Source organism: Narcine bancroftii, chromosome 2, assembly GCF_036971445.1.
Source record: "Narcine bancroftii isolate sNarBan1 chromosome 2, sNarBan1.hap1, whole genome shotgun sequence".
Lineage (NCBI taxonomy): Eukaryota > Metazoa > Chordata > Chondrichthyes > Torpediniformes > Narcinidae > Narcine > Narcine bancroftii.
The window spans coordinates 23,422,903-23,435,864 of record NC_091470.1 but is presented as its reverse complement, the minus strand read 5'-3'; the positions used below and the strand labels follow the sequence as shown (position 1 = coordinate 23,435,864).

General features: G+C 41.9%; 1 protein-coding gene across 2 annotated transcripts in view; it reads left to right on the top strand.

Moving 5' to 3' along the window:
* The window catches only part of LOC138752267 (prospero homeobox protein 1-like), a 49,850-nt gene that overhangs the window by 6,819 nt on the left and 30,069 nt on the right, over positions 1-12,962 (top strand). For both annotated transcript variants that reach the window (XM_069915228.1, XM_069915229.1), the window contains exon 2: positions 8,828-10,600. In XM_069915228.1, the coding sequence (XP_069771329.1) occupies positions 8,885-10,600 (1,716 nt within the window). In that variant the 5' untranslated portion in view covers positions 8,828-8,884. The remainder of the gene's footprint in view (positions 1-8,827; positions 10,601-12,962) is intronic.

Below are 12,962 nucleotides of genomic sequence, written 5' to 3'. Positions count from 1 at the left end.
CAGCGATAAATAAACCATTTTCCAACGTGTGTGTGGCTTTGCCCATGTGATTTCATTCATGGAAAACAAAATAATTAGGTCCACTAACGTTTTCACTGACGTTTTCATATTCTTTGGCTTGGCTTCGCGGACGAAGATTTATGGAGGGGGTAAAAAAAGTCCACGTCAGCTGCAGGCTCGTTTGTGGCTGACCAGTCCGATGCGGGACAGGCAGACACGATTGCAGCGGTTGCAAGGGAAAATTGGTTGGTTGGGGTTGGGTGTTGGGTTTTTCATATTAAGCAGAACATAATAAGTGGAGTATATTAGGTGAGGGTAAATTGGTACATGATAAGTGGAGTATATTAGGTGAGGGTAAATTGGTACCCAAGCAAATATATTTAAATTACTTTCTAAAAAAAAAGTTAAAGAACCACACACGAGGAAGAATTTTGCACTCAAAAGTTTATAATCTTTAGGTGATGAAAGCAAAAGAAATATAATTTTGGAATTCAATAAAAATTACCTAGACCAGACATTGACCATGGCGGCCTGAGAGAATGAAATTGATGACCTGAGGGCAAGGCTGCTTTATCAGAGACGGGTGAGACAAATCTCAGTTGTTTGTTGCACCGAGACCTGGCTAACAGAGAACAACCGGTCACTGCTGTCCGACCAGAGGGTTTCACTGTCCACAGACTGGATCAGAACTCGGATTCTGGTAAAGGGAGAGGGACATACTGGGTGGGGTTGGGGTTATGCCGACCTCCTGCTCTACTCTCTTAGAGCAAACCTTGATTAAGTGCAGATCATTCGATGTACCCTGGGAGTTCTCAACAGAGCTTCTCACCAGAGATTATATCACCCCTGATGCCAATTACAAGCAGGCACTTGCAGAGCTGCACGATGTGGTCAGTAAACCAGAGATGGCCCAGCCCGATGCACTACAAATCTTAGTCAGTGACTTTAACCAGGTCTGTCTCAAGAAAACCTTGCCCAACTACCAGCAGGATGTAACCTGCTGCACCAGAAGTCCCAGCACACTCGACAATACTACACCAGGATAAGGAAGGCCTACTGTTCTTTCCCGAGACTGCAAGTTGGATCATCTGTCTGTGCTCTTTCTGTCTTCATACAGACAGAGCCTAAAAAAGAGAGGCTCTGGAGATCAGGACAGCAAGAGGGTGGTCACATGAGGCTGAAGAATGGTTACAGGACTTCCTCGAGTCAGCGGATTGGGTTGGTATTCAAGGACTCAGCTGAGGATCTGAATGATGACACCAGGGCTGTCACAGACTTTATCAGCACAGCTGCGGATGAATGGGTCCCCACCAAATCATTCAGGGGGCTCCCCAATCAGAATCCCTGGATGAGCAATGGAATCTGGAATGTGTTGAGAGCCAGATTACAGACATTTGAGTCCAGATCACTGCAGAAGGTGCAGCTATGACCTTCAGAAAACCATCTCCTGGCCTAAATGAGTTTCCGGATGAAAATGGAAACATCCAAGTACAAGCGACATCTGTGGCAGAGTCTAAATTACATAACCTACTACAAAACCAAATTCAGTGCAGAGCTTCTCTCCCAGATGAACTCAGTGCCTGATTTGACCATAAGAACAAGGAAAATCTACCACTGTACCCCACTCTCCTGATGATCCTCTCTGTAACTGCGGGTGATGCGCGGGTTGCCTTCAGGAGAATGAATCTGAGGAAAGCTTCCGGTTCGGATGGAGTACCCGGCCAAGTTTTAAAAATCTGTGCTGACCAACTTGCCAATATATTCACGGATATCTTCAACCGCTCACTCTGGCAGGGCATGGTACCCACCTGTTTCAAAAAGGCATCTATCATACCAGTGCCCAAGAAGTGTGCTAACCTGCCTAAATGACTATCACCCATATAACCACTTACAGCACAGAACAGGCTAGTTCGGCCCTACTAGTCCATGCCGTAACAAATCCCCACCCTCCTAGTCCCACTGACCGGCACCCGGTCCATACCCCTCCAGTCCTCTCCTCTCCATGTAACTATCCAGTCTTTCCTTAAATGTAACCAATGATCCCGCCTCCACCATGTCTGCCGGAAGCTCATTCCACATCCCTACCACCCTTTGCGTAAAGAAATTTCCCCTCATGTTCCCCTTATAATTTTTCCCCTTCAATCTTAAACCATGCCCTCTAGTTTGAATCTTCCCCCACTCTTAATTGAAAAAACCTATCCACATTTACTCTGTCTGTCCCTTTTAAAATCTTAAACACCTCTATCGTCCCCCCTCAATCTTCTACTCTCCAGAGAAAAAATCCCTAGTCTGCACAACCTTTCCCTGTAACTCAAACCTTGAAATCCTGTCAACATTCTCGTGAACCTTCTCTGCACTCTCTCTATTTTGTTTATATCTTTCCTATAATTTGGTGACCAAAACTGTACACGGTACTCCAACTTTGGCCTCACCAATGCCTTGTACAATTTCATCATAACCTCCCTACTCTTGAATTCAACACTTCGATTTCTGAAGGCCAACATTCCAAATGCCTTCTTCACCACACCATCTACCTGAGTATCAGCCTTGAGGGTACTATTTACCATCACTCCTAAATCCCTTTGTTGCTCTGCACATCTCAATAGCCTACCATTTAATGCATATGACCTATTTAGTGGCCCTCACAGCAACAGTGATTAAGGCTGGTGTTGAATCATAACAGCTCCAGTCTGAGCAGCGACATGGTTCTGTTCCAATTCTTCGATCATAGCAGTAGGTAGTTGTCATCTCACTGGCTCTACACAAAGCCCTTGGAACATCTGGAAAGCAAAGATGAATACATTAAGATCCTCTCTATTGACTACAGTTTGGCAATTAACACCATCATCCCCTCAAAACTGATCAGCAGACTCCAAGACCTGGGACTCAACACCCCGCTGTGTAATTGGATCCTGGATTTCCTCGCCTCCAGATCACCATCTGTGAGGTTTGGCAAGAACATCTCCTCCACCATCTCCAACAATACCGGAGCACCACAGGACTGTGTTCTTTCTTACTTTACTCACTTTACCCTTACGACTGTGTGGCTCGGTACAACAGAAGCGACATCTACAAATTCTCTGACGATACTGCAGTGGTGGGTTGTATAAAAATGGGTGATGAGTCAACATATAGGAGGGAGATTGAAAACTTGGCTGATAGGTGCACCAACAACAACCTCACCCTTAATGTCACCAAAAGCAAGGAACTGATTGTTGACTTCAGGAAGGGAAGAGCAGGGGTGCACAATCCAGTGATCATTGGGGGATGAGAGGTGGAGAGGGTGAGCAAATACAAGTTCTTGGGATCTTTCCTGGACCCAACACACTAATGGCATCGTGAAGAAAGCACGTCAGTGCCCCTACTTCCTCAGGAGTTTGCGAAGGTTTGGTATGACATCAGAAATCCTGGCAAATTTCAACAGATGTGGGGTGGAAAATGTGCTGACCGGCTGCATCATGGACTGATATTGGGTTACTAATGCCCCTGAGTGAAAAGCCCTGCAAAAGATAGTGGATACAGCCGAGGACATCATGGGTAAAACCTTCCCCACCACTGAGAATATCTGCAGGGAACACTGCCATCAAAGAGTGGCGGCAATCATCAAGGATACACACCACACTCTCTGTTCTTGCTGCTTCCATCAGGAAAGAGGTACAGGTGCCACAAGACTCACACTGCTAGGTTCAGGAACAGATTCTACCTCTCTCCCATCAGACTCCTCAACCACAAACTCAATCAGGGACTTTTTTAAGGACTTTTTTCAGTGTATAGATTTTCTTTTTTCTTTGTATTACACAGTTTGTTTACATTTCTTTATTCTCAGGTGTATGTTGAGTACAGTTTTTTTTTGCTCTGCCAATGGGGAATTCTGGCTCGCCTGCGGGAAATAGAATCTCAAGGTAGTGTGTGAAGTCATGTATGAACTCTGACAATAAATCTGAATAATTAATGAGCCAAGCTTTCCTCCTCTCTTAATTCCATTCAATAGATTGCAATGACCCAAAAGTTGGCAATATATTTTTACCACCTATGGACCGGATTTACAAAAATCATGCCTGGGTTTCAGCATCTGGAATACAAGGAAAGATTGAGCAAATTAGGTCTTTATTCCTTGGAACATAGAAGGCTGAGAGGGGATTTGATGGAGGTGTTTAAGATCATGAGAGGGATAGATAGAGTTGATGTGGAAAGGCTTTTCCCATTGAGAGTAGATACAAGAGGTCATGGGTTGAAAGTTGACAGGCAAAGGTTTAGGAGTAACATGAGGGGGAACTTCTTTACTCAGAGAATGGTTACTGTGTGGAATGGGCTTCTGGGAAAGGTGGTGGAGGCAGGGTCAATTTTGTCATTTAAGAAAGAGTTGGATAAGTATATGGATGGGAGGGGGAATGGAGGGATATGGACAAAGTGCTGGTAAGTGGGATTAGAGGAGGGTACTTGGATCAGTGTGGACTAGAAGGGCCAAAATGGCCTGTTTCTGTGCTGTAATTGTTGTATGGTTATATGATACTGCAAGACCTGCTGAGTTCCTCCATCATTTCTGTTTTTACTCTTTTTCCAATTTGGTAGATGATGATGATCGCCTTTGGTAAACAAAATACTAACATTGAACAGCAGCAAAAAAAACTTGTACACTGGATTTAGAATGAAATCTGCACAGGCATGACAGCTCGAGAGCAATTAAACTCCTTATTGTCTCTTGTGTGCCAGACACGGTGTTCTGGGAAATGGCGTTAGAATATAGGTTTCATAAGGTTTCTTTGTCTGCTAATGTCTTGTTTGTTTATATTTCAGATCCCGAAAGATCTATCCCAGTTATGTTATCTGTGTTTTCTCAGATCAGCTCTTTCTCTGGATATAAATTAAACCTTCATAAAAGTGAACTTTTTCTGATTAATATGCAGGTCCCTATCTAAACTCAAGTTCCATAAAAGATTGTTAGAGATAATTTCATATACTTGGGGGTTAAAATTATAAAACAATTTATATAAATTCAATTTTTCTTCTCTATTCTAGTATGTGAGATTGTCTTTTTCTAGATAGTCTCCTTTATCATTATCTTTAATAGGTCATATTAATGCAGTTAAAATGATAATATTACCTCAGTTTTTATATCTATTTCAAGAGATTCCAGTTTTCATCCTTGAGTCTTTTTTTTTTTGAGAATGTTGACTCAAGTTTCTTCCTTTATTTGGAAGAACAAAAACTTTAGAATTAGTAAATTTAATTTATAAAAATTGAAAAAAGATGGGAGGTATGACCCTACCTAATTTTCGATTTTATTATTGGGCTGTTAATATTCATTAACTAAACTCTTTGGATTTTTTTATTCTGACAAATTGAATCGTCCATTATGGTCAGATTTAGAATTGAAATCTATACAGTAGTTTCAGTGCCCTCTTTATTGGGTACCTCTCTTCTATTTTCTTTTCCAAGATCAATTAGGATCTATCTAATCCAATACTCAAACATATATTGTGAATCTGGTTCCAATTTAGGATTTTTTTAAAATTTAAAAAAAAATGTTGTCTTATCTCGTGCTATCTCTCATAATTACTTTTTTTTTCCAATATCAATGATTGATCAAACTTTCTCTATTTGGAAAAATCAAGGGTATTGTTTCCTTTGCAAATTTATTTAAGGAAGGTTGTTTAATGTCTTTGGAATAGCTGGCAAGTAAATACAGCTTAACAAATTTTTTTAGATATTTACAGATTAGAAATTTCTTAAATACCAGATTACCAGACTTTCCATTTGTATACCACCAGGTCTAGTTGATAATACTTTTCATTTGAATCCTCCTCAGAAAGGATTAATTTAAATTATATATGATAGATTATTAGAATTATGTCCAGTACTCCACGATTAGATTAAAAAGACTTGGGAACTGGAACTTGCAAGACCTTATCTGAGGATCTATCGGTCAAGATTCTTAAACTGGTGAATACATCTTCTATATGTGCCCGACATTCATTAATCCAATTTAAAGTGGCGCATTGTGTTCACATGTCCAAAGATAAATTAGTATTTTTGTGACAGATGCAAACCTGAAATTGGTACATTGACAGATGTTTTGGTCTTGTCCATCCTTAGAAACTATTGGAAAGAATGTTTTAATATCTTTTCAACTATACTCTAAGTGGAGCTGCGGCCCATTCCAATAACTGCTCTTTTCGGGGTTATTGACTGAGACAGCGAGGTTTTTCTGAACCTGTTCAACAGGTTATGACCTTCTCTATGTTGTTGGCTCGAAGAATGGAACGACTCGAGACCTCCAATGGTGTTTCAATGGTTTTTTCATATTATGTCGTCTAAGCCTAGAAAGAATTAGAGATCATAAATTTGATTCCTTAGTGACATTTGAAGATACATGGTGACCTTTCATATCTTATTTTTATATGATGTAAATGTTTCTAATGTGATTAGATGTATTTACTCTTACAGATGAGATAGTCTTATTTTTGTTTTTTGATTTACAGTAGGAAGCAAAAACTGCAAAATATATATAACCCTCAGGATAAGCTGCTCAGCTGTTTTTTTTTTGAGAGAACTTTAAGTGGGGTTTTATATATATATAATACTTTAGATTTTTTTTTATTTTCACCCATTGCAGTGCCAGGAAGGGGGATGAAGTTTTATACCGTTTGAAGTTTTATATCTTGTAGAGAGAGAGAGAGAGAACGTGATATTTTTTCAATTTCATTCCTTTTTATTCATTGTATTTCTTATTATATAAAAAAAAGATTTTTTAAATTGAAATTTAAAAAAATCTTGTATACTGGATTTAAAATTAAATCTACACAGGCATGGCAGCTCGAGAACGCCTTATTGTCAGTTCCGTTGGCAGTAACTGTTCTGGGGAATGGCATTAGAACATTGAACACTACAGCACCTTATAGGCCCTTCAGCCCATGATGTTGTACCAAAAACCTTCTCAGCCTCATAACCCTCTATTTTTCTTTCATCCATGTGCCTGTAGACCTCTATCAAGTCACCTCTCATCCTTCTTCACTCTAAAGAGAAAGGTCCCAGCTCTGCTAACCTTGCCTCATCAGTGATATTCTCCAATCCAGACAACATCCTGATAAATCTCCACTGCACCCTAAGCTTCCACATCCTTCCTGTAATAAAATGACAAGAATTCTACACAATATTCCAAGTGCAGTCTCACCAGAGATTTATAGAGTTGCAACATTACCTCATGACTCTTGAACTCAATCCCCTGACTAATGAGGCCCAGCATCCCATAGGCTTCTTAACTGTCCTATCAGCCTGCACAGTGACCTTGAGAGATCTATGGATTTGGACCCTAAGGTCCATCTGTTCCTCACACTGTTGAGCACCCTACCAGTAACCGTGTACTCACCCTTCAAGTTTGACCTTCCAAAATTATCCTGAATGAATTCCATCTGCCAACTTTAAGCATAGTTTGGTCCCAATGCATTAGATCAAAACCAGGCTTCTGCAGGAAGTGCTGAGTGGAGCATTCTCGACCCAAAACAAACAACTTTTAGATGGGCCACCATCCATCACTCCGTTTCTGAGAGAAGAGATTAAATAGTTTCTCAAAAGAACTTCGAGCCAGGACAAGGGAGAAATTGGTTCTCTGCTCAACCAAGAAACACACGCTGATTAAAATGACAATTTGTCCCTCCCTCCTCTTCGACCCAGTTTCCAAGCCCATTTTCTCCTGTTATTGTATTTATAACTTCCTGTTCTGCAGAGATATAACTTTACATTATAAAATTCCTACAATCACATTTGGGTGTGTAATCTTCAGACTTCCTTTGCACAATTTAATCACCAGGTTCCAGCATTAGGACGTGAATAGAAGTTAAATTCATCCAGCAGAGTTACCACGTGTTTATTTATTATAAGTGACTTGGCTGAGAATTTGGATCAGTTGATCTCCATAGGGCATGGTGTCAGTGGAGCTGCAGAGTGATTCACGGGGAGTATACCCGAGACAGGAAATTTAACAGCGGCGTGGTTGGCATACTGATGCTATTACAGTGCCAGCAAAATGGGTTCAAAGTAAGGAGTTTGCACGTTCTCCCCGTGTCTGTGTGGGTTTCCTCCGGAGGCTCTGGTTTCCTGCCACCTTTCAAAACGTGCAGGAGGGGTTGTAGGTTAATTAGGATATTTGGGCAACACAGGGTCCTGGGGAGAAAGGGTCTGCAACCTGATGTATGTCTTAAGTTTTAAGAAAAAAATCAGGAGGAAAGATTACAGATTTATGTAGGATTGGTGCGAATGAGTGTTTGATCAGCATGGATTTGGTGTGCAGGAGGGCCTGCCTCTGCGCTGTATCTCTTCATGATTCTGACTTTTCTTTAGAAAAGTGAAGCCTGAGCTATAATCTGGTTTTTAAAAAAAAACACAAGACTGCTAGAGGAACTCAGCAGGGCTTCTTCAAGGTACGTTTTGGCCTGAAACATTGGTTAAATAGCCTTACTTCCTATGGACGCTGTGAGACCTGCTGAGTTCCTCCAGCACTTTTGTGGGTTTTCTTTTTAACTACAATCATGGAGTCTGCAGACTTTTGTTTCTCTATAATCTGGTGAAGTTCTTTTAAGATTGCATTGTCAGGGAGAAACTGTTTCTATTGTCAGTGAGTTCAAAGTATTCGGGTGGGATGTTCATAGGATAGTCACGTAATTCCACAAATAAATTTAGGAGAAACTTGTTGGAGAATTCAGAAAGGATGGGAGGAGACGTCTCGGAATGCAAGTGAGAATCTCAAATTGTTTGGCTAAATGGTCTTGTTCTGCGATGCAAATGCAAAATATGTTCTCAAAAATACATTTTTTCCAAATTAATCCAGGTCTTCTTGTCTAACTGACTTTGAAAGGATGTATCAATAGTGTACAAGACTACGGCAATGCTGGAATACTGCAGTTCATCTCTCCAACCCTTGAAATCTGAACAGGGAAGCTTCAATTCGAAAGTCACAACTCCCTTTAATCACTCCACACAAGGCACTGAGCCTTCAGCTTATGCAATGAACCACGACATGCTTGAACAGGATGCAGGTAATTCCAACCACTGCTACTTGGAAGGAAATAAAGCAAACCAGGTTCGCGTGCACCTGAATAGGAATATTTTTGAGGATTCAGTATCCTCTTATTCCAGTAGGGACATTATTTCACAGTTTCTGGAGAAAACCTCCAGAGGGAAGAATTCAGCTGATCATGAGTTGGTCTTTTCTGCAAGGAACACATCCCATCCCACTGCTGACTCAGTTCAGGAGGAGAGAAGCAACAAATTTTCCAAAGACAGTGGACAGGATCTCTGCTCCCCTTACAGTCAGCATCACCACGTTGTGAACTCGGGCGAAGGGGATCGCATGTTGAATGAGTACTTGCAAGCCAAGAGAGCAAGAGTAGAGAACATCATTCGAGGAATGAACAACTCTTCCAATGCCAACCTTGCCAACAGCGAGCTTGAGTGGGAGAGCGGTCAAAGGCGGGGAAGTTTGATGAGCCTGTACAAAGAAAATAAGCGGAAGCAGAGGCTTCCACAGCAGCAGCAACAGGAGGAGAGTCCCAGACTAGCTTCGTCCCTGAAGCAGCTCAGGAGAGAGGAGTGCCACAGACTGAAGCGGGAGCTCCAGGAAATGCAAGAAAAGCTCCTGGAACTTCAGGGAAAGTTTTTCCAGGTCTATGATGTTGGTGAATCAGAGTGTGAGGACCAAGAAGCCACATCTAACTCCAGTTTCCATTTGGGTGCCACTGAGGACAGAGGAAATGCTTTGGAAAGGTATCATGGTGATCTTTCAGACGTGGACCAAGGTCTGTGTGTGGACTCTGTTCAGACCATTAGCCACAAGGAGGAACTGACAACAGGAAAAGAAGCAAATAAATATCAAGATGCAGACAAAAAAATCAACCATTGTAATCGTGTTGATGTCTCTTTATTGGAAGGTGGATATCTCGCAGAATCACTTAAATATGAATTAACCAATGCCGTGGCTCACATTGTAGACTCAGCCATACAGTTGTTCTCTTTTAAACCTTCCACCCCTTCTCGGCCTCTTCAAAGCTTTCCAACCTGTAATCCCAAGAATAGAACACAAAATCAGGATGCAAACCTGACATTGACAAATCATGAGTTCCAGTGCCCTCGAGATCCGGTGATGATGCACAGATATTCTGACAACAGTCAGAACCCTCGTACTTTTGAAGTTCACGATCAGACCGAAGCAATACCGCTGGTGGTGAGAAAGTCACCTCAAAGCCAGCCGACTCTTGTTGGTCCAATTAGTAGACAGGCCTGTCAAATGCCTCCTAACAAGTCTCCTTTAATGTTCGTTCTGGACTCCCAGATGTCCCTGACTGAATTGCCGGAGCCGATTCTGAGGTACAACATGGGATGTGCTCTCGCCGCAACTGCAAAAGATGCCGTTGCTTCCAAACCAACGTGCCTTTCATGGGATGCCGTCAAACTAAGATCGAAGGTTACATCACACCACGCAGCACATCAGGCATACCGAAGCTTTCAGCAGAAGCTAGAAGACGATCTTGGTCATTCCCATATCAAATCTGAATGTGGGGAGCTGCAATCCGTGGTGGACGTCGCTCCATACTCCTCAGCGAATGTATCCTTTCTAAATATTAACGTTGTAAGGTTGCAAGAAAGTGTGCACAGGTTGGAATTTCACTCTGTGCACCTGTACCACATGGGAATTCCATTTTCTTTTCCACTGGGCATCCCATCCTCCTCAGAACAACATTGCAAGTTCAGCAATACCCACTGTAAAGTATTGTTGCCTCACAAGCTACTACCAAAATCATTAGATTATTTGAAATGAATTTCAATTAGTTTTTTTTGGCAACTGGGAGAATAGGCAGATCAGCTGAACAAATTCAGCCTTGGCTATTAGATTCGGATGACGTGATCTGGCCAACTCCCTCCAGCTCGAACTACATGACTAATAAAATAAAAATATAAAGCTAGTTATTTTTATACAGCGTCCTGCATTGAAGCTTCAGACAATGCTTTGACCACAGAATTGAATCTTATCAATGCCTGCATTTATAAATACTACTTGGAAAATGTAAAACATCATGAGGAACTTAATCTGATAAAGTTAACATCGAATCAAACAAGCAGATATTGGCGGAGAGGGAATGAGGCATTCTAGCGATGCTACTAAATGAATAATTCAGATATTGGCGGAGAGGGAATGAGGCATTCTAGCGATGCTACTAAATGAATAATTCAGATATTGGCGGAGAGGGAATGAGGCATTCTAGCGATGCTACTAAATGAATAATTCAGAAATTGGCGGAGAGGGAATGAGGCATTCTAGCGACACTTAATAAAATTTAAAAAGAGAATTTTGATAAATTTAAAAAGGAAACATTTTAGGGAGGAAAGAGAGTTATAACCTGTCACGGAGTGGTACCGGCCAGACTCCAAATGGACCATGTCGATTTATTTATTTTTTTTATTCATTTAATCCTAATCTAGTGATAATGTTGTCCCATTCTCTATCTGAGTGACTATAGGGTGGCATTTGTCTTGGACCCACCAGCCTTCCCCTGCCCTGCTTCTAATCAGTGGCTCCCTCTGAACCTCAACTCCCAGACTGGTCTACACTTTGAGTGTGACCCTTCTCCCAACTCCCTTTGCAGAACCAACCATCAACACTTGGCCAGTGAGGTCAATTCTAATTGACAGACACCACAAAGGAAATAAGATCACAGCTACTTGGTCAATCAGCAGTGGGAATACAGAAATCAGGAGGCACGAGGGGATGGGTGGAATAGAGGTAGCATCGAGGGCTCAGCAGTGGAGAGGGTCAAGAACTTCAAATTCCTGGATGTCAACATCTCCAAGGATCTGTCTTGGAGCATCCAATGTTGATGCAATCACAGAGGAGGCTCGCCAGCAGCACTATTTTTTAGGGTGTCTGAGGAGATTCGGTATGTCACTAAAAACTCTCATAAACTGTGGAGAGCATTCTGGCTAGTTGCATCACTGCCTGGTATGGAGGCGCCAACTCTCAGGACCAGAATAAACTCCAGAGGGTTGTTAACTCAGGCTGTGACATCACAGGCACCAGACTTCACTCCGTCAAGGACATCTACACGAGGTGGTGTCTTTAAAATAAAAAAGCGGCCTCTATCCTCAAAGTGCTCTACCACAATCGCACATGGGGGAGGAGGGGGAGGGGTTTCTTTTGGACACAAATGGAAACTGGAAGTTGCAAACTTCTGCCCATGTGCTTCTGTCGATTGAATTGTATGTCTATTAAAATAAATGGCCAAAAACATGGAGAGGTTCTGGAACATGGAGAATGATAAAGGATGTGCAGTCTGACCTCCCACTGCTTTCCTCACCCTTTGCATCAACAAACATTCCATTTACCTAAAGCAGTGTCCTATGGGAGCACTTTGGAAAGCAAATCTTTCATTTATTTACGTATAAAAAATTTAACAAGGTGAATTTCATTGCAATTACCTGGCCAAGTGACTGAGCCTGGTAATCAATTTTTAAATAAAATCAAGGCATTACTTATCTTGCCAAAGGGTTGTGACCCGAAACGTTGACTGACTATTTCTATCCATGGATGCTGCCTGACTTACTGAGTTCCTTAAGCAACTCTTTGTCTGCTCAAGACACCAGCAGCTGGGTCTTTTGGGTTTCACCTCTTATCTGGTGTCACTGGGACTTCAAGTGGACAGGCTGATGGGGAAATGCCTCCTTTCAGTCAATGGTAAAAGGGATAGAAATGACAAAGACCCCTCAGGCTGGTGCTGTCTGACAGTTGGAGCTCAGCAAGCAGTGAGTGGCCAGTTCCATTGGAGTCCCGTGATCAGGTGAAGTTCCACATGAAATCTGGTTGCAACGCAAGAGCTGCAGATGCTGGAATCTCAAGCAAAGAATTGTCAGAGGAACTCAGCAGGTCAGGCAGGATCCATGGGTGGATGTGGCCAGTTTATATTTTGGATCTG